General features: G+C 50.6%; 1 protein-coding gene across 2 annotated transcripts in view; it reads left to right on the top strand.

The window, feature by feature from the left end:
* The first annotated feature begins 5,193 nt into the window (after nt 1-5,193).
* Nucleotides 5,194-21,983, top strand: part of KCNIP3 (potassium voltage-gated channel interacting protein 3) — a 32,420-nt gene continuing 15,630 nt past the window's right edge. Inside the window, exons 1-2 of one of the 2 annotated variants that reach the window (XM_005891601.3) lie at nt 5,194-5,743; nt 21,765-21,889. In XM_005891601.3, the coding sequence (XP_005891663.1) occupies nt 5,641-5,743; nt 21,765-21,889 (228 nt within the window). In that variant the 5' untranslated portion in view covers nt 5,194-5,640. Of the gene's footprint in view, nt 5,744-19,321; nt 19,482-21,764; nt 21,890-21,983 lie in introns of those variants that run through there. The other variant, XM_070380041.1, reaches the window with a different exon arrangement.

Below are 21,983 nucleotides of genomic sequence, written 5' to 3'. Positions count from 1 at the left end.
GGGAAGAGCCTGCACAAAAACCTGGAGATGGGAGAGTCCTGGCAGCTGCGGGCGCGGGTGGGGTCATGTGAGCCAAGGAGAGGTGGAGGAGCCTGACCTTATGGGTCTAGAGGGATAAGGTGGTGCTGAATTACAATCGCAGGCTCTGAGAACTTCCCTGGTGGTTCAGTGGTTAAGAATTTGCCTTCGCATGCAAGTTTGATCCCTGGCTGGGGAACTAAGATCCCCAGAAGGCTGTACACTGTGGCTAGGACCCTGTGCAGCCAAATAAATAAATACTTTTTTAAAAGTCACAGGCTGTGGAGCTGACTGCTTGGGTTCAAATCCTAACACTGTGGTTTATCAGCTGTGTGCCCTTCAACAAAGCATCAACCACTCTCTGCTTTAATGTCTTCCTCTTGTCAAGAGATCGGAATCTGTGAGGAATGAGGGAGATGAGTTATACTGAAGTGCCTGGTGGTAGTAAGTGCTCAGAGATGCCAGCAGCTCGCATGGGGCTTGTTAGGGATTTTGATCTTTGGTCTGTGAGTCGTGGAGAATTCATTCATCAGGAACATCTTGGTCGCGAGGGACAGCAACCCAGATCACATCAGCTTAAGCAACAATAGGGGGATTTATTGGCTCCTCTAACTGGAAGAAATAGGTTTGGATGTGCCATCAGGGACAGCTGGATCCAGGCACACAACAATGTCAGTGGGACTCAGTCTCTTTCTCTCCGCCCTTTGCTCTGTTTGCTCATGAAGTGACTACATCCTCAGACTTGCTGTCCTCAGATGGCGGCAGGACGGCCCACTCTCTGTCATTGTAAGAGAGACAGCGTCCCTCCCGTCCCAGGGCCAGGCCCACGGAGGCCTGTCATCACCCTGGCCCCCATGTGGTGCCCGTCCCTGAGCCAGTCGCATGGCGGTGCAGCTGCATTCTGGAGTTGGAGAAGAATCATTGTCGACGGACCAGTCATGTCCCCAAACCTCTGAAATTGCCTGCCAGAAATCAGGGTGCTGCTACCAAATCAGAGGGAGGAATACAGAGCAGGCAGACACAACCAGGGTTGAGTCAGAGAGCCACTGGAGGTTTCAAGCAAGAGAAGGACCTGATGTTCACCTTGAGATGATCACTCTGGCTGCTGAGCAGAGGCAGGAGGGCAGAGTGGAGGAGGTGGAGCCCTGCTTGGAGGGCAGAGTCAGGAGTCCAGGAGAAAGGGACGATGGTATGGCCAGGCTGGTGGCAACCAGGAGCAGAGATGGAGGAGAAAGAGGCACGGTGCCAGGGCTGAGTGACAGACTGGGCCGGAGAGGGGACAGGCAGAGCCCAGTCTAAGAGCCAGGGTTTGGGCCTGAGCAGCTGTGACAGAGAGCTTGAGGGGGACTGGTTTGGGGTGAGATTGCGTGATCAGCTTTGGCTGCACTGCATTGCAGGAGCCCTGGGACATCACAGGGAGGAATCTTAGAGGCATTTCTTTGGCTGTGGAATTCCATTCCTGGGCATTCTCGTCCGGCTGTTATGAAATATGAGAAGGATGACTAAATTGCATGATGCCCGTTCTGCCCAATAGAATGCACTAGAACCAAGGAAGGCCTGCCCTCCAGAGAATTGGGACAGGAACAACTTGCTGGGCTGTCTGCAGGAAATGGGTCTCTTGAACAGCATGTGTCCGTCCCAATCTCTCCCTTAAGAGTTGAAAGGCCTCTTGAAATCCTTGGGCAGCTAGGCGGTCAGGAACAGTAAGCAGGCAGCGCCCAGTGAATGCTGGCCAAGCTGACAGGGTCTGAGCTCACAGGGGTGGGCGGGGCAGCTGGTGAGAAAAGATGACCACGGATGACGTGGGAAGTGTCGGGGCTGATGGCCAGCACGCAGCACGGAAGGTGTAGCCCAGGCAGCAGAGGCCTTGGGGGTTCGAAGGACACAGGGTTCATGCAGAGGGTTAGTGCAGGGTTCCAGGGTGGCTTCCTGGTTGTAGAAGTGGACTGGCACCAAAGATATTCCAGGCACCTGCTGTGCAGCACAGGGAACTCTGCTTAATGTCATGTGGCAGCCTGGATGGGAGGGGAGTTTGAGGGCGAATGCATGCGTGTGTATGTGTGGCTGAGTCCCTTTGCTGTCCGGTGGAAACTTTCACATTGTCAATTGGCTACGCTCCAAATTAAAAGTTAAAAAAAATATTCCAGGCCAAAGGAAGACTATGACCTCAGGTGCGAGGTGCAAGCCTAGGTTTAGAGGGTACCCCACCCAGCCCCAAAGCAGCTGGGTCTCTGAAACATTCTAAATTAGACCAGTCCCTCTGGGGCCTCCCATACCACCTGTGAGGTCTCCAGTGAGGGTTCAGCCACCCCCACCCCTCGCCCGCCTTCCCCTGTCTCCTGAGGAAGAGCCAGCAGCCCCTGGAGTCCCTACCTCTGCGGCCCTGCCCTGCAGAGATTTCTCTGTTTGCACTCCTCCCCTGAGCCTGCCCCTCCCCTAAGGCAGAGAGCGGGTGTCAGGGAGCACAGCCAACACCCAACTTGCTTCCTGCCCCCTGAGGCCTTTAGGGGGTGAGGAGGGGTGAATGAGTGCCAGAGCAAATGCCCCCTTGGGAGGGGAGCCAGAGACAGCTGGAAACAGCCAGGCCTAGCCTGGCCCTTCATGGGTGTGGCGAGGATGTATGGGACTTGGGAGGGTTGTCTGCCAGCTCCCCGCTCCAGGTCCTGGGCAAGTGGGCTCTGAGAGTGCTGCTGGCACAGCCTCAGTGGGCCTGGGTAGGCCCCCAAGCTGGCAGGCCCCAGGCTAGTGAGCGAGCAGGGCAGTCAGCTTCCCATCCATTAGGCCCCTGGCCTGGGCTGCTAATGCCAAGCAAGCGGACATTCTCCTCTCAGCCCTGGTACCCACTTAGGCGTCGTTAATATTTTACGCTGCATAGCCAGGGATCGATGTCTGGTTTCTAGCTCAGTATTTATGGGTAGTCACTGAAACTTTCATGGGGGAGGTGTTTGGCAGCACCAGGGGAAACTGAGGCAGGAAGCAGAGTCGGGGCAGCTCAGGAGGAACCCCCCTCACCCCGAGACGGCTTCCTTTGCTTGCTCTCTTCTCTGCCCCCTGCCCTCCGTCTATCTTAGGTCTAGCACCCTGCTCGGAGAACATGGGCCATCAGAGCCTGCGACAGATGCCAGGCCTTGTATTATCCAATTCTTTACAGGCCTCTGTAGGTTCTGGACCATCACCACCACCACCCCTTTTATGAATGCATGTGAGAGTGCTTAGTCACTCAGTCAACTCTTTGGGACCCCATGGACTGTAGCCCGCCAGGCTCCTCTGTCCATGGAATTCTCCAGGCAAGAATATTGGAGTGGGTTGCCATTTCCTTCTCCAGGAGATCTCCTACCTTGCAAGCATTTTCTGTATTCTCTGAGCTACCAAGGAAACCCCTTTTATGGATGAGGAATAGGCTTAGGGAGGTTTCATGCCACTGGGCTCTTAACCAGGCTATTGAGTGAGGACTGGCTAACTAGCTGGGAAAAAGGCTACACTTTGCTCAGCACTGAAGTGTGTAAATTAGATGGCAGGAGGCTTTTTAACCTTTCTAGACTATTCACAAGCAATTCGTGGGTTCCAACAGAACCATTAAGACCTCTTGCTTTTGGTCAGCGGAGACTCACCACATGCCCACTTAAGTGGAATTGAACGCTGCGGATTTACAGTTCTTTAAAAATATCTCCAATAACTCAGTCTTTTACCCACCTGTGTTAAACAGTGACGTTGAACTGCACAGACAGAGAGAGACGCCAGGTTCTGCTTCAGTTTCCACCAGAAGCAGTGCCCTGTCCTAGGACAACATCTGCTCTGGAATTCAGCAGGCCTCGGGTGCACTTGTATCCCCTTCCATAATCCACTCTCTAGGTCTCAGTTTTCTCACCTGTGAAGTGGGAGAAGAGGAATACCCACTGGGGGAGCCTTTAAGGATTACAAGTAAACCTAAAGGCTCGGCTCGCCTGCAGTTCCAGCAGGGCCCTTGGCTGTGCACGCTGCGGTTTTCCGCCACGCCACACCCCTCTGCACCTAGAGCGCAGTACACGCTCAGTATTTGTTGAATGAAAGAGCGGGTAGCAGAGGCTCCATAAATGGGAGCCGCTATTGTTCAAGCCCTAGGTCCAAACAGGGCTCACTTTCACGGGCGTGGTCCGGGGCTGGATTTCCCCCTCCACTAAGAAACCAGAGAACAGCAGAACTTAGTGTTCACAGCAGCACACCGTGGCCGCGCTCGGAGCCCTGGGCCGGTGAGTGCACCACGCGCGCAGCGCCCGCCGGAGGGCAGCAGAGAGTCACGGCTTCGGCCCCCAAGTCCCGGAGTTTGGGGGCTAGGAGGATTCCGGGCTCCGCCCTGCCACGCCCCCACCTCTCCCCTTTCTTTCACCTTCCTTTGAGCGGCTTTCCTTTCCTACTCTGTGTCCCCGGGCAGGAAGAAAGCGATCCACAAACGATTTAGCACTCCCTCGAACTGCCCGCGCGTAGCACTTGACATCCGTTCGGCTCTTTCCCACAGCCGGAAAGGCAGGCACCAGCCCCTCTTTGTGGACGAGGAGGAGGAGGCTGCAAGTCCCTGACTCGACCAAGGTCACGCAGCAAAGTCAAGACTTGAACTCAGTTTAGTAGACTCTAATGCCAAAGCCCAACTCCCTCCTAAAAAGCCTCGAGCGCATGAACTCGAGAACTTTGAGTACCAACTTTTCCATTTCTGCACGGAAGCCAGACCAGGGCCAAGTTCAATCTCCGGCCGTGGATTGATGGTTGTGGGAAATACCCTGGGGAGAGAGGGCTTCCCGGATCCTCCGAAGGCCAGCTGTGTCCTGGCCCGCCGGGCGAAGAGCGGCGGTGGCCAGGCTCCGCGCCCCTCCATCGGGAGAGTGGAGCCCCGACTTCCCCCGGGGAGTGGCGCTGGTGCTCCCTTCCGGCCCCGGCCCCCTCCCCAGCCACACAGCCCCACCCTGCACGAGCGATTCTAAAACCGCGGACCGCTCGGTCACGCGGGGGCTGGCTGGGTAGCGCCGGCTCTGCGCCAGGCACCGTCTGCGGGCTGGCCCGTGCGGGGCGGGGCCACCTCCCTCCGCCCCTTCCCGGTCTGGCGCGCACGGTGTGTGTGGGGGGTGGTGGGAGGGGAGCCCGCAGGGGACTCCTCCCCTGGTGGTCGCCGCGCCTAGGCCAATGAGCGCGCGGGGAGCCGCGATGGAGGCTGGGGCGACCGGGAGCGCTGGGGACCCCGCCGCCGCCGCCGCCGCCGCCGCCGCGCCCCCGTGCCCTGGAGCCCTTGGGGCTGGAGAGGGGCCGAAAGAGGCGCGGCGCCCGCTCCGGGCATGGAGGCGCCTCTGGCCAGAGCCGGCCACGCGAGCTGTGCTCCGCGCCGCCGCCGCGCCTCGAAGTTTGCCGGCTGACTCGGAAAGTTGCGCTCCGGCTCTGTCGCAGCTCCGCATCCGACCTCCGGGCCGGCCCCAGCTCGCTGCCGCCGCCGCCCTCTGCGGGGCCCCGGCCCCGCCGACGACTGCAGCCCCGCCTGCCAGGGGCATGTGAGCCGCGGTCTCCCCTAGAGGCCGGGCGGGCAGCACCGGCCCCGGTGCCTCCGGAGGCAGCGTGAGGGCGAGGGGCACGCCCCGGCCCCAGGCAGCACGGGCCGCCATGGGCATCCAGGGCATGGAGCTGTGCGCCATGGCCGTGGTGGTACTGCTGTTCATCGCCGTCCTCAAGCAGTTCGGCATCCTGGAGCCCATGTCCATGGAAGGTAACGCGTGGCCACCCGCCCCTTGGCGGCCCTGCGCCGGGGGCCGGCGGTCAGAGGGGAGAGAGCAGCACTTGCGCTCCGGGGTGCGGGTACCCAGGTCCACCCGGCGAGGAGCGGCCCTCGGGGACGCTGTGCTCCGCGGCCCTGCCCGTCTCGGCCACCGCCCCCTCCTGGCTCCCGAGAGCTGGTCTGGATCTAAGGGCGCATAGAGGGCTCAGACTGAAAAGCCCCAGAGTGGGTGCAGCCGCGGTGTTCGAGATGGGTGTAAGCGAGATCCCGGGAGAAGCCTTGAGCTGGCATCCCCGGCTGTCCTAGGCCCGCTGGTCCGAGCCGCCCCCGGTGAGCTTGGCGCCCGGCGGTGGGAGGTGGCAGAGGGTGAAGACAGCAGGGACGACCCTCAGCCCAGGGCGTCTGACTGCAGCAACGAGTAACACAAAACCTCTGTCTCGTGATGAGGCCGGCCCTTCACCCGTAGCCCACATCCAGTCCCCTTTCCCCACGCAAGACTCAGGAATGGGTAACCAACCCTCAGGCGCCACTGTTTTCGTCCCAATAAATATTAACCGAGGAGACAGACAAACTCTTAAATCAGACGCTGACGGTGTCCCGGAGACCCCTGACACGTAGGTACCCTTAAGAGTTGCTTCCGGACGCAGTACCTCCCACCCACCTCTGGGCAGGTTAGGAGAGGAAGCCCCTCCAGGGCACATCCATTGTGAAGGGGGACCTTGACCCACCAGGGCTGTAACTTATCGTCTGTGTCCTGTCCCTCTGGACTGTGGGGAAGGGGCTGGCCGGTCTTCTTTCCGTCACCTGTGCGCCCCTGCGGTCCTCAGGGGAGGATGGGCATCCTGCCTGGCTCAGCACTCTGCTGACCTTGCCAGGCTCCAGCTCCTGGGACTAAAACCCAGAGGCTCAGGGAGGGGAGGAGCGAGAAACTGCCCTTGCCTCTGAACTGTCCAGCACACCCTCTGGCCTAGGGATGTGCCCCCCAATCCCCTGCTGAGGGCAGGATGGGGCCCGGGGCCAGGAGGCCAGGCCCAGGTCTGACTTGTTGCCTGAAGCCCGTGGCCGTGTGACCTTCAGAAGGCACTGAGCCACATCACACCTTTCAAGGTGAGTTCAGGAGACCCCGAGAGAAGGGGCTTGCTGAAGGGGGTTCTCAGAGGCCCCATCTTGAACTTTACATTGTAGCTGGGGAAGGTAGGCTTCCCTGGTGGCTCAGATGGTAAAGAATCTGCCTGCAATGCAGGGGACCCAGGTTCAGTCTCTGGGCCAGGAAGATCCCCTGAAGAAGGGAATGGCAACCCACTCCAGTATTCTTGCCTGGAGAAACCCATGGACAGAGGAGCCTGGCGGGCTACAATCCATGGAGTCAGAAAGAGTTGGAGCGACTGAGCGACTTTCCCTGGGAAGATAATTGCCTAAACTGGGCCTGCACTTGGCTGGATGGATACTGGCCCTGGCAGGGAGAGTCTGTGACAGGCACCTCCATGGGAAATACAGGCAGAGTAGGGGGCATCTCACCCAGCGGTGCCCTCAGAGCCCATGCCTCCTGCGTGCACTACTGCACCCCCATCCCCCATCCTTTCCCCACCTGGAGTCCATCGTAGGCAGGGGGGATTTGGTACTCGGGAATCTGAGGCCCCTCCTTTAGTCTTCCTCCATTTCCTGGGCCCTTCTGGGACCACCAGCCAGCCTCGCTCTACTTGTTATTGACACGACACATTCTTCTTAGGGAGCCCATCACTCTTGTGGTTCTAGGAACTTGAAGTTTACCTTTGCGATTTCTAAGAAGGGATTTGTTTACAAGGTGGATCGGACGTGCAAGAGCACAGGTGGTTTATTCGACTTGCTGAGAAACCCACTTCCGTCTCTAATAAGTTTGTCTTTTCTGGTATACCTGTCCACTCATGCCTTCTGACTTCTGGGGTCTTGACGCGGTGGGAGGCACACGGAGCCTCAGAATCAGCCAGAGATCCCTGAGCTCGGATCTCCTATCACCGACACATACTGGCTTAACCTGGTTGAGCCTTGGCCTGTCTATAAAGTGGGGCCAATAATAATGCCTGCCCCGTAGGACTGCAGCAGACTTTGAACTAGTTGAGTAAAGGCTTTGATGCCCTCAGGATCATTCTTGGTATGTAGTAAATACACAAACTTTGTGAACCATGGCTATCACCAGTAATTAGAGGATGATTACTCTTAATAGCAGAATTGAGTCACGGTTGAAAACATTCTCTCACTCAGATCAGCCACCTCTTCCTGCATCAGAGGAAGGGAATTCTGAGTACCAGATGGTCCGTGTTGATGGCAATGATGCCAGCTAAGTGCCTGGAAGGGCCCATTGGCCAGGCAGTGTCTAAGGGACTGTCATGGGCTGTGAGGAGCCTAGGCCCTTGGGCCCCAGCCTGGATGTGAGCTGGCACTGAGAGAAGAGGGCACCCCTCCAAGAAGACGTGCATTTGATTGGATGTTGTCTTTTGTCCTCTTTGAGCCTCCTTAGTTCTCATCTGTAAGAGACCAGAGTTATGGTGCCCCTGGGGATTGTTAGGAACTAATGGATTTGAGTTCTGGGGACACGGGCTTCTAGAAGAAGATGCAGAAGTTGAAAGACCTTCCTCTCTGTCCTACCAGTCTCTGTCTCTAGGCGACTCCGTTGGCGGGGAGTCCCAGCCTAGCTTGGCCGCTAGCTCACTGGGTGACTTTGGTACATCAAACCTTCTCAAGCCTCAGTGTCCCAGATTCCCAGGTTGCTCAGTGGTAAAGAACCTGCCTGCAGTGCAGGAGATGCGGGTTTGATCCTTGGGTCGGGAAGATCCCCTGGAGAAGGAAATGGCGATGCACTTCCGTATTCTGGCCTGGGAAATCCCATGGACAGAGGAGCCTGGCAGGCTACAGTCCATGGGGTCGCAAAGAGTCCGACATGGCTTAGAACTAAGCAAGAACAAGAAAATGAGGATACTGATAGAATATCTCCCCCTGTACACCTCCCAGGGGTGTGGTGAGCTGAAGCACTTTGAAAAAGTTCCCGACCCGACACAAATCTAAGGGATCTCATAAGTGTGGACACCCTGGTGAAAAGTGAGCCTGGACCGGTAAGCTGGTTGCTCATTGGTAAGGCTGGCCTGGCCCTGACACCAGACTGTCGTCCACATCTGTGGCCCAGGGCTTGACTGGGGCTGCTGCCTCTCTTATCTCAGTCCACATTTTGCGAGCTCTAACTAGTAGCTCTCCACTGAGAGCAGCTTTGCTCCTCAGTGGATGTTTGGTGATGTCTGGAGGCGTTCTGGATTGCCACAATTAATGGGAAGGGTACCAGTGGGATCAAGTGGGTAGAGGCCAGGGATGCCACTAAACATCACGCAGGCCCTGGCAGCCCCTCCCCACAAAGAATGCTCAGGCCCAGGGGCTTCCCCGGAGGTCCAGTGGCCAAGACTCCATTCCCCCAGTGCAGGGGGTGCGGGTTCAGACCCTGCTCAGGGAGCTGAGATCCCACATAGCAAGAAGTGTGGCCACAAAGTAAAAAAAAAAATTTTTTTTAAAAAGAATGCTCAGACCCAAATGTCAGTGGTAAAGTTGAGAAACCTTGTTCTAGAAGGAGCACTGGCCAGGGGCTAGGAGAGCTGCCTTTCAGCTCTGACGTGGTCCCTGACATGCTGACATTAACTTGGGGAAATCACTATTCCTGTCTGAGCTCCACTTCTTCATCTGTAAGTGGGGAATGGGATTAAAAGCACCATCTCCCCCCTGGGAACTCCCCCTGGCCCTTCTGGATCCCTGCCCCTGGGATTGTATTAGATGACACTGTCCTGGAATTTTCTAGATCCCTGTCCCCACTTACAGTGACCTCTCCAAAGGCTGCAAGCACTGTGTCCATACACTTGTGGCCCCAGGGTGTGCCCAGCACTGCCTGCCACACGTCAGGTGTGGAGTCTGGGTAAATCATAGGCCATTTTCAGCCATACTTACGGGACACCCATTGTATACCAGGCCTGGAACACAAGATGTGCAGGGTCTTGGCCCTCCCTGTAGGGTGGCCCTGGGAGACACCCTTGGAGGGGAGGTCCCTCTGGTCGGGGTGGGGACAGAGCCGGTGGCTTGTGGGGGCCTGAGTACAGACGGGTAAGGAGAACAGAGCGGAGGGGAAGGATGGGGAGTGCCCACGTGGAGACAGCCTCCTCCAGGGTTTGGTCTGCCTGTTGGGAGAGCCAGTGTCTCCATGGTGCTTCCGACATGTTCCAAGACTTGGGCTGGTTATATTCATTCACTGCAGGAATGCGCTGCAGCGCCAAGGGCAGGCTGATCAACCTCTGGGTTCAGGAGGGATTGGAACCAGCAAGTGTGGACAGAGCAGCTTGGAGCTTAGCTGCAAAGGGGAGTGAAGCCGCATACTGGCTGGCAGAGGAAGCATCGTAGTGCAGAGCCTCAGGGGGGTGTAAGGGCAGCCAGGTGGGGGGAGTCATGCACAGGGCTGCCCCTCGCCCAGTACCTTGTGACCTTACCTCAAAAGACTGAAAACTCGGAGCCACCCTTCCCTCGCCCCTGCAGGCGGGTCTTGCGCGGAGAGGGCTGTGTTGAGTTGGGGACACGGTACAGGGACTAAGGCTTTTACTCAGTGGGAAGAAAGCCTGGTCTGTAACCTGTCAGACCATGGTACGACTTTGCATGCATGCTGTGTTGCTTCAGTCGTATCTGACTTTTTGCAACTCTATGGATTATAGCCTGCCAGGCTCCTGTGTCCATGGGAGTCTCCAGGGAAGAAACTAGAGTAGGTTGCTACACCCTCCTCCAGGAGATCTTCCTGGCCCAGGGATTGAACCCACATCTCTTACATCTCCTGCATTGTCAGCCAGGTTCTTTACCACTAGCACAAACAACCATGGAATATTCAATCATAAAACAATTTTCTTTTAAAGCCTTATGCTTTCATGCCTTTGACAAAATGCTTGTTTGATAAAGAGGTGAAATCCGTATTGCTGATGCCCTGCTTATCACGAATACCTGATGGAGAGGGGATGATCCCAGACTAGCCCTTGGAGAGGGAAGGGGAGGGCTGAGCACCAGGGAGACTGTAGAGGCAAGTTAGCTTCATGGTTTTGCCGAACAAGGCTACTCAGCGTGGTGAGGAAAGCAGTGCAGGTGGCTGTTAGGGCCCAGGACCACCTTGCCCTGGTCTACTTGGCAGCCAGGGCCAGTGGCTTCTTCCTTCTTGACACTTCTCGCCAGTCTCTCCTCTCTGTGTCACTTTGTTGGACACCCGAGACCAGAGAGGCCATTCTGGAATGGAGATCAGACACGCCCTTCCCACTCTTTGGCTCTTAGGTGGTTCTCATGCCCACATACCTCTTGGCATACCCTGGACCCCCTGCCGGGGGTACCCTTTGACCCTGCTGTCATTGCACCTGATTCTTGGAATATCGCTTCTCTCTGATTCCTCACCCATCCCTGCCCAACAGGTGTAAGCAACAGGGAACGTTGCTTCAAGAGATAGGCCCAGCCTGGAGACATTAAAATTGACACCCAAGGGACTTCCCTGATGGTCCAGTGGCTAAGACTTCTCGCTTCCCAATGCAGGGGGCCAGGTTTGACCCCTGGTCGGGGAGCTAGATCCCATGTGTCACAACTAGAGTATCCCACACACTGCAGCTAAGACCTAGCACAGCCAAATTAAAAAAAAAGTTGACATCCCAGTCAGTAATTCATGGACCCACCCAAGAAAACATCTGTGAGGGATCCGACCCAGCATGTGTTACAGGGCACCTCCCACACTGCGTGGGGGCTTTGTTCCAGACTGGGTGAGCTGTGAGCAGACAGGAGGGCCACCTGGCTTGTTCTCCTTGAGCTGCCATAACGTGGACTGTAGCCCTTCAGGCTCCTCTGTCCATGGGATTCTCCAGACAAGAACACTGGAGTGGGTTGCCATGTCCTCCTCCAGGGGATCTTCCTGACCCAGGGATCAGTTCTGGGTCTCTTGCATTGCAGGTGGATTCTTTACCATCTGAGCCACCAGGGAAGCCCTAGTAGAAAATCACAGACCAGGCCTTTAAACAACAGAAATGTATTTTCCCACAATTCTGGAGGCTGGAAGTCCCCAGCAAGGTGCCAGCAGAGTTGGTTGCTGATGAGGCCTCTCTTCTCACGTAGACGGTCACCTTCTTGCTGTGTCCTCACATGGCTTTTCCTTCCCTTCCTTTTGGAAAGGAAATCACTCTTCCTCCTCTTATAAGGTCACCAAATCCTTTGGATTAGGACCCCACCTTTATTAGGATTTCATTTAACCTTCAGTTCAGTTCAGTCGCTCAGTCATGTCTGACTCTTTGCAACCCCATGAACCGCAGCACACCAAGGCTCTCTGTCCGTCACCAACTCCCGCAGTCCACCCAAACCCATGTCCATCGAGTCGGTGATGCCATCCAACCATCTCACCCTCTGTTGTCCCCTTCTTCTCTTGCCCTCAATCTTTCCCAGCATCAGGGTCTTTTCAGATGAGTCAGCTCTTCGCATCAGGTGGCCAAAGTATTGGAGTTTCAGCTTCAACATCAGTCCTTCCAATGAACACCCAGAATTGATCTCCTTTAGGATGAACTGGTTGGATCTCCTTGCAGTCCAAGGGACTCTCAAGAGTCTTCTCCAACACCACAGTTCAAAAGCATCAATTCTTCGGCACTCAGCTTTCTTTATAGTCTGACTCTCCCATCCATACATGACCACTGGAAAAACCATAGCCTTGACTAGACAGACCTTTGTTGACAAAATAATGTCTCTGCTTTTTAATATGCTGTCTAGGTTGGTCATAACTTTTCTTCCAAGGAGTAATAATTTCATGGCTGCAGTCACCATCTGCAGTGATTTTGAAGCCCACTGTTTCCACTGTTTCCCCATCTATTTGCCATGAAGTGATGGGACTGGATGCCATGATCTTCATTTTCTGAATGTTGAGCTGTAAGCCAACTTTTTCACTCTTCTCTTTCATGTTCATCAAGAGGCTCTTTCTGCCATAAGGGTGGTGTCATCTGCATATCTGAGGTTATTGATATTTCTCCCCGCAATCTTGATTCCAGCTTGTGTTTCTTCCAGCCCAGCGTTTCTCATGATGTACTCTGCATATAAGTTAAATAAGCAGGGTGACAATATACAGCCTTGAAGTACTCCTTTTCCTATTTGGAACCAGTCTGTTGTTCCATGTCCAGTTCTAACTGTTGCTTCCTGACCTGCATACAGGTTTCTCAAGAGGCAGATCAGGTGGTTTGGTATACCCACCTCCTTTAGAATTTTCCACGGTTTATTGTGATCCACACAATCAAAGGCTTTGGCATAGTCAGTAAAGCAGAAATGGATGTTTTTTCTGGAACTCTCTTGCTTTTTCAATGATCCAGCGAATGTTGGCAATTTGATCTCTGGTTCCTCTGCCTTTTCTAAAACCAGCTTGAACATCTGGAAGTTCACGGTTCACGTATTGCTGAAGCCTGGCTTGGAGAATTTTGAGCATTACTTTACTAGCGTGTGAGATGAGTGCAATTGTGTGGTAGTTTGAACATTCTTTGGCATTGCCTTTCTTTGGGATTGGAATGAAAACTGACCTTTTCCAGTCCTGTGGCCACTGCTGAGTTTTCCAAATTTGCTGGCATATTGAGTGCAATACTTTCACAACATCATATTTTAGGATTTGAAATACCTCAACTGGAATTCCATCACCTCCACTAGCTTTATTCGTAGTAATGCTTCCTAAGCCCCACTTGACTTCACATTCCAGGATGTCTGGCTCTAAATGAGGGTGAGTGATCACACCATCGTGATTATCTGGGTCGTGAAGATCTTTTTTGTACAGTTCTTCTGTGTATTCTTGCCACTTCTTAATATCTTCTGCTTCTGTTAGGTCCATACCATTTCTGTCCTTTATTGTGCCCATCTTTGCATGAAATGTTCCCTTGGTATCTCTAATTTTCTTGAAGAGATCGCTAGTGTTTCCCATTCTGTTATTTTCCTCTATTTCTTTGCATTGATCGCTGAGGAAGGCTTTCTTATCTCTCCTTGCTATTCTTTGGAACTCTGCATTCAAATGGCTGTATCTTTCCTTTTCTCCTCTGCTTTTCACTTCTCTTCTTTTCACAACTATTTGTAAGGCCTCCTCAGACAGCCATTTTGCTTTTTTGCATTTCTTTTCTCTCTTTTTTTGGCATTTAACCTTAATTACCTCCTAAAGAGCTTTTATCACACTGGGGATTAGGGCTTCAACATGTGAGTTGTAGGTGGAGGGGGAAGTGCTTTCCTGGTGGCTCACTGATACAGAATCCACCTACCAGTGCAGGAGATGCCAGTTCAATCCCTGGTCAGGGGAGGATCCCACATGCCTAGGAGCAACTGAGTCCATGCACCACAACCACTGATCCTGTGCCTTAAAGCCCAGGAGCTGCAACTGTTGAACCCGTGGGCTGTGCCTGCTGAAGCCTGCACACCCCAACTGGAGAGTAGCCCCGCCTTGCCCCAACTTCATTGCTGCTGAGGGGAACAGCATAGAAGACCCAGCACAGACAAAAATTAATAATTTCTTTTTAAATTGGGCTTCCATAATGGCTTAGCAGTAAAGAATCTGCCTGCCAACGCGGGGAACATGGGAAACTGGGATTTGATCCCTGGGTTGGGAAGATCCCCTGAAGTAGAAATAGCAGCCCGCAGTGTTCTTGCCTGGAAAATCTAATGGACAAGGGAGCCTGGAGGGCTGAAGTCCATGGGGTTGCAAAGGGTCAGACACGCATGCATGCAATAATAGTGCAATTGAAGCAAAACCAAAACATATGAGTTGTGGAAAGAGACAAAATTCTGTCCATCACACCAGTAAACAGAGAAATATGTATATGCCAGAAAGTCATGGCCAAATGAAGAAAGGAAAACAGAGACGAGGGAAGACAGGAATGGCGGGGCGCATGACACCCTGGAGGAGGTAACAGTCAAGCAGAGGAAAGCAGGAAGTGTGGATTCTGAGGAAGAGCATTCAAGCCAGAGGACAGCAACGGAGTGCGCCTGGTGGGTTTGAGCGGCTAGAGGGGCAGCATGCTGAATCCAGGGAGTGGCGAAGCAGCTGGGGGGCAGGGAGCACAGTTATTGGCCATTTACGGACTTCTGTGTTTATACTCAGAGCCTGGGGGAGGCTGTTGCACAGAGAGGGACCTGAGGATAATGTTTTCAGCAGCTTCCTCCAGCCCTATTTGTAAAATAAATAGACCAGCAGGATGCAGGGCAGAAGCCGGAAGGCAAGGCAGAAGAGATGGTTTACGGGGGAGGACCAGTGGAGGTGGGAGGGGGGCTCAGAGGCGGGTGCAGGTTGAGGGGAGCGCTGGCAGGGTTTGCGTGGGAGCTGGGGGCTGGGAGGAAGGTCTGTGCCCAGGCTTTTGGTGAGAGCAGCCACAGGGTGGAGTTGCCATCAACTGAGCTGGGGAAGGCTGTGGGTGGAGTGCGTTTGCAGGGGGAGATTAGGAGCTCAGTTTGGGTTTGGTCCATCTAAGGACCTCCTGGATTTCCACTTGCAGGTGGTAAGCAGGCAGGTGAGTCCAGAGCTCAGGAAGAAGTTAGCCCACATTTCCTGACTGAGGCTTGACTCTGTAAGGAACTTGCTGATTTTGCAGGTTCATTGGGTGTAACTTTTTCTTTCTAATCATTCTCAGATGCGTTTTTCATACTCATGATTCTGAACACCAATGTGCATGTTTATTAGCTTTTCCTGTTTCCTTATCTGTCAATTTCCTGTGTATATCCTTTAACCATTTCTCCTGGGATTGCTGTGCTTATTTTCCAAGTCACCAACAGTTCATTCCGACCAAAGGTGTTTTCTCTCTCTCCCCTCTCTTGGTCTGGGGACTCTAATTACTTTTAAATATTTTAATTAACCTATACTAAATGCATTATTGGCTTCCCCGATGACTTGGCGGGTAAAGAATCCATCTGCAATGCAGAAGACCCAGGAGACTCAGGTTCAATCCCTCGGTCAGGAATACCCCCCATAGGAGGGCACGGCAACCCCCTCCAGTACTCTTACTTGTAAAATCCCATGGACAGAGGAACCTGGTGGGCTACAGTCCATGGAGTCACAAAGAGTCGAGCACAACTGAGCGACCAAGAACATTAACATAACACATTAAACACGTATGTAAGGATGGATATATATATATATAAATGTGGAGTCCTAACTACTGGACCAGGAGGGAATTCCCCTTGGTTTTGAATTTTATACCAAAAAAACAAAATAGAATCATGGTCTCCTAGGACTGTTTTTTCAGCTACACTGTTTCTAAGACTTACCCACACTGCTCTGTGTTATAGGTCATTCATTTTTCACTGCAGTGTAATCTTTCCTCCGGTGGGGGCACAATCTATTTATCTGCTCTGTTGTCCATGGACATTTGGTTGATTCAGGCCATCATTACTGTGGAGTGCTCCAGGGACCCCTGGGCAATGGTTTTCTCTGGCACGTGTACCCCAGGGAGGATTACTGTGCCCTAAAGTTTGCTGTGTGTGTGCAGCCATGTCTGACTCTTTGCGATCCCATGAACTGTAGCCTGCCAGGCTCATCTGCCCAGGGGATTCTCCAGGCAAGAACACTGGAGTGGGTTGCCTTTTCTAAGGTATGCAGATGTGAAAATGCAAGTGGTTTTCCACAGTGGTTGTACCAATGTACACAGTCACCAGCATGTTTAAAAATGACCATTGATCTATGTCCTCTCCTGTGACCCTCATTTCATCATTCTTGTTTCTTGTCAATCAGAAGGTGTGGACTTCTCATCGTAATTCGCATTTCCTGTTTGCTGAGGAGGTTGTGCTGTCTTCCTGTCCTTATTGATGTCTCTGGTCTCCTTTTCCGACGTTTATCAATTCTAGACCTTCTTCTTCCGTCAGCTGTAAATATTGCCTGCTGTCTCCTCCCACTGTGTCGAGCACCCCTCGCCATCATGGTGCCCTTTGTTGAGCAGATGTCCTTTGATGTCATGGAGTTCATCAATTTTCGTCCTTTCTGGTTTGAAGTTTTAAGAAATCTCCCCCCACCTTTAGGTTGGCAAGATACTGTTTTACATTTTATTTTTATTTATTGTAAAGTTTTATTTATGTTTGGCTGCGCTAGAAGGCTGCTGCAGCTACTTTCTTGCTGGAAGCGGGCTTCTCTAGTTGCAGCAAGCAAGGGCCACTCTCTACTTGCAACTTGCGGGCTCTAGAACTTTGGCTCAAGAGTTGTGGCACACAAGCTTAGTTGCTCCGGGGCATGTGGTATGTGGGATCTTCCCAGACCAGGGATCAAACACATGTCCCCTCCGTTGGCAGGCAGATTCTTAACCACTGGGTCACCAGGAAAGCCCTACATTTTATTTGAACTGTAGAGCTCACTGTTCACGTGTTATCTTTAGTTAATCTGGAGCTCGCTTTTGCACATGGTATTTATTTTCTTTATGATTTATTTTCTTTATATGATGAGTCAGTTTTCCTGACACCGTCTATTATACTAAACAACTGGCCTTTCCCCAAAGCTTCTGGGAAGGCCCCGCTACACCTCAGCCTCTTTCTGAGCTCTCTGGTCTGTTTTTAGTGTGTCTGTCTATTCTTGTAGACAATTTGTATTACAGTGATTATAAATGCTTTAGTATATAATAGGGAAAACTCTCTCTTTACTCTTCCTTTCTAGATTCTTGCTGCTGCTGCTAAGTCGCTTCAGTCGTGTCCGACTCTGTGCGACCCCATAGACGGCAGCCCACCAGGCTTATGGATTTTTAAATTCTTTATTATACATTTCAGAGCAAATTTATCAAAGTCCTCAAAAATCCAACTGGGTTTTTTATTGAGATGGTGTTGAATTTATAATTTATCGCAGGAGAAATAACATCTTTATAATGTTATTATAATCATATCTAAGATGGAATGTCTTGTTTATTTAGATTATCTTTCTTTATAGAGGTTCTTTGAGTTTTGGTTAATACTTAGATACTTTTTAGTTTTTATTTCTATTATGAATGTTATTTTTATTGTATTTTCTAGGTGGTTATTACTGGTGTAGAAAATTGCTATTGATTTTCATGAATTAATCTTACATCTGGCAGCATATACTGAACTCTCATGTATATTGATTCCTTTGGTCCGTGTAGGGACCGTGTCATCTATAAACAGTGTTAATTTTATCTTATACTTCCCAACTCTTACACTGTCTGGGGTTTTTTTGTTTGTTTGTTTGTTTCCTTTTTCAAAATTGCCTTAGAGTATTGGCCAGACATCAATTAGTGGTAACTGTGGCCAGCCTTGGCTTGTCCCAAATCTTAAAGAGAATGTTTGTGACCCTTTGCCATTAAACCTAATATTTTCTGTAAAGAAATATTTGTTTTACAAATATAAGCCACATCAAGTTTACAAAGTTCCCTTATAAAGTTCCTAGTTTGCTAAGAGTTTTTGCTTGTTTATTTTAATTATAAATAGATGTGGATGTTTATCAAATGCTTTTTCTGTATTAGGATTTTCATATGATTTTCTCTCCTTACACTCTTACAGATAAAACCTTTTTGATCCTGGTGTACTTTTTTTTTTTAATTCAGTTGGATTAAGTTACCTAACGTGCTTTAAGATTTTGCATCTATGTTCAAAAGTGAAATGGGCACATAATTTTCTTTTTGTTCATTTGTTTGTTTTTCCAGCTGTATTAAGCTATAATTAACACCTAACAGGAGAAGGCAATGGCATCCCACTCCAGTACTCCTGCCTGGAAAATCACATGGACGGAGGAGCCTGGTAGGCTGCAGTCCATGGGGTCGCTAAGAGTCGGATACGACTGAGCGACTTCACTTTCACTTTTCACTTTCATGCATTGGAGAAGGAAATGGCAACCCACTCCAGTGTTCTTGCCTGGAGAACCCCATGGACGGGTGGGCTGCCGTCTCTGGGGTTGCACAGAGTCGGACACGACTGAAGCGACTTAGCAGCAGCAGCAGCAATACCTAACATTGTGTAAGCTTATATAAAGATCACCTACAATAAAGATAACTGATGCATCCATCACCTCATTTTTTTGTTATTGTGGTGGTGGTGAGAACATTGGAGATCTGCTCCCCAGTGGTTACGAATCCACCTTGCAATGCAAGGGACACAGGTTTGATCCCTGGTCAGGGAACTAAGATCCCACATGCCTTTCGGAACAACTGAGTCTATGCATTGCAACTACTGAAGCCCACACCAAAACTAAGACTCAGTGCCGCCAATAGTTAATTAATTACTTAATTTAAAAAATAATTTTAAAAGATCTACCCCTTAGCAACTTTCAAGGGTACGGTACAGTATTGCTGCCTGTAGTCACCATACTGTAGTTTAGATCCCCCAGAACGTATTCGTCTTATACTTGGAAGCTGGTACCCTTTGACCAACATCTCACCACCCCCTACCCTCTGTTTCCTGGCAACCACCAGCCTACTCTCAGTTCCTGTGAGTGTGGCTTTTCTAGGTTCCACATATAACTGAAATCGTACAGTATTCGTCTTTCTAGACGTCTTCGCTTAGCATAATATCCTGAAAGTTCATCCGTGTAGTCACTATGCTTTTCATTCTCATGTTGTCCTTGTATGACTGAGGAGTCAAGATGACTGTGCTGATCCCTGGATTAGCGATATGGAGATCACTGGTGATCTAAGAAAAGCAGTCTGCTTGGAGTGGTGGGGCACAGGCCCCAGAGGAGTAGGATCAAGGGAGACTAAGAGGAGAGGAAGTGAAGACGGTGAGTTTAAGGAGAGAAAAGAGCAACAGCTTGAGAGGAAAGTAGGGTCAGGGGAGTTTTGTTTTCTGTATTTTCAGTGAAAGAACCCGCCTGCCAGTGCAGGAGACATAAGAGACACGGGCTCAGTCCCTGGGTTGGGAAGATCCCCTGGAGGAGGGCAAGGCAACCACTCCAGTATTCTTGGCTGGGGAATCCCATGGACAGAGGAGCCTGGTGGGCTGTAGTCACACGACTGAAGCGACTTAGCACATGATTCGTACTGGCGTGCAGTGGTGTTTCATCGTGGCTCTAATTTGTATTTATTTAATTAAATACGGTGTTAAACATCTTTCTCATGCTTATTTGCCATCTGTATATCCTCTATGGTGAAGTGTTTGATCAGGTTTTTTTTTTTTTTACCCATTTATTAATATTAATTTGAGTTGTACTTTTTCTTACTGATAAATTTTGAGAGTTCTTTATATATTCTGAACATCCTTTGTTAGAAGTTCAATGTGCAGATCTGTAGTTTCCCTTTCTATTTAACAATGTCTCTTACAGAGCAAAACTTTTCTTAAGTACAGGTTTTCAGTGTTTTCTAAGTCATTCTGTTGGTGCCATGCCTAAGAACTCTTTGCCTAAATCCAGGCCGTAAAGACTTTCTCCTATTTTTTTCTAAAAGTTTTATAGTTTTACATCTGACTTTTAAATCTGTGCTCCATTTTGAGTTAATTTTTGTATAAGAAATAAGATTTAGGTCAAAGTTCATTTTTTGAGTACGTGGATGTCCAATTTTTCTCGCACCATTTGTTGAAAAAAATTAAACTTTTTCCACTGAATTGCTTTTGCACATTTGTGGAAAATCCTCTCAGTCATATTTATGTGGATGTGTTTCTGGGTTCTCTGTTTTGCTCCACTGATCTGTGTCTGTCTTTTCTCCAACACCACACATTCTTGATTATAGTTGTATAAGGTCTTGAAATCAGATGGACTGATTTCTACCACTTTTTTCTTTTATCTAATCTATTTGTTTTGCTTTTCCACATAAGTTTTAGAATCAGTGTGTCTATATCTACAAAAAAAAAAAATTGTCCTGGGGTTTTTACTGGAATTATGTTAAATCTGTAAATCATTTTGAAGATATTTGACGTCTTTATTATGCTGAGCCTTTCAATCCATGGGCACAGTGTGTCTCATTACCTATTTAAATCTTCTGTGATTTCTTTTATCCGCCTATTGTAGTTTTCAATATACAGATTATGTGCATGTTTTGTTAGATTGTTTTACCTATTTATTTTTACATTTTATATTATTTTTATTGTTTATTATCATTTTATATTTCATTATTTGTATTTTTTAATATTTTAATCTATTTTCCCTACTTCACTTATGAGATGGGTGATTGTAATTAATATAGCAAATTTTTTAGAATTTTGGTTTCCAATGGTACATTGTTGATCAATAGAAATGTAACTGATTTTTTTTAATATGGACCATTTTTTGAAATTATATATTTATTTGTTTTTGGCTACACTGGGTCTCTGTTGCTGCATACAGGTCTTCTATAGAACTGTGATTGATTTTTGTATTGACTTGGTATCCTGTGACCTTGCTAAGCTCATTTATTAGAGGATTTTTTTGTATGTTCTTTGAAACTATCTACATGGATAATTATGTCATCTGTAAATAGAGATGGTTTGGGTTTCTTCTTTCTAATCCGTGTCCGTGTGACCCTGCTGTCCATTTTGATGTGTTGTGATTAAATAAAAGATCTGGTCCCCACCCTACAGACAGAGAACTTGAAATTTTACTTTCTACTCAAATGTGAATTAAGCCCATACACGAAATGCAGCCAAGCAGCAATGTGATGAGCCAAGAGGGGTGCCCTTCCCATTCCTGGGGGAAATTTGGGAGGGCTGCATGGAGGAGGTGGTCCAGGAATTGGGTCTTAAAGATCAAGGTGCCCTGTAACTTGTCTCTGTTTCCTTTCCACCTCCCCTTGTTTAGTGCGTTTCCACCCCCATCCCACCATATGGCTGAGAGGGTGGGCATGCTCCAGGTGAGCCCAGCAGGGAGGGCCCATTGTGTGTGAGGAGCAGGGCAGCAGAGAGACCAGGAGGCACACCTGAGTGTGCTGTTGAGCGGCAACCGGTCCATTTGTGCAGTGCACAGCCTGGGCAGCCGTACCTGGTAGTCACACAAGGAGAGTCTCCCCACTCCTTACTTCCACCCAGAGCCGGGCACCCACACTGGAAAGAGGGGCCAGGGCCACGTGTCCCACCTCCTGGGTCTGTGTCCCCCCAGACAGCAGCGACAGTGAGCTGGAGCTGTCCGCAGTGCGCCACCAGCCAGAGGGGCTTGACCAGCTGCAGGCACAGACCAAGTTCACCAAGAAGGAGCTGCAGAGCCTCTACAGGGGCTTCAAGAACGTGAGTGCCCCACATCCCCCACCCCCAGGCTTGGCCCTGACCCCCCGGCTCCCCTTTGCTGGCTCCAGGGTGCTGGCACAACTTCTGGAAATTC

Source organism: Bos mutus, chromosome 11, assembly GCF_027580195.1.
Source record: "Bos mutus isolate GX-2022 chromosome 11, NWIPB_WYAK_1.1, whole genome shotgun sequence".
Taxonomy (NCBI): domain Eukaryota; kingdom Metazoa; phylum Chordata; class Mammalia; order Artiodactyla; family Bovidae; genus Bos; species Bos mutus.
Note: the sequence above shows the minus strand (reverse complement) of the source record. Positions and strands in the feature narration are given on the sequence as shown.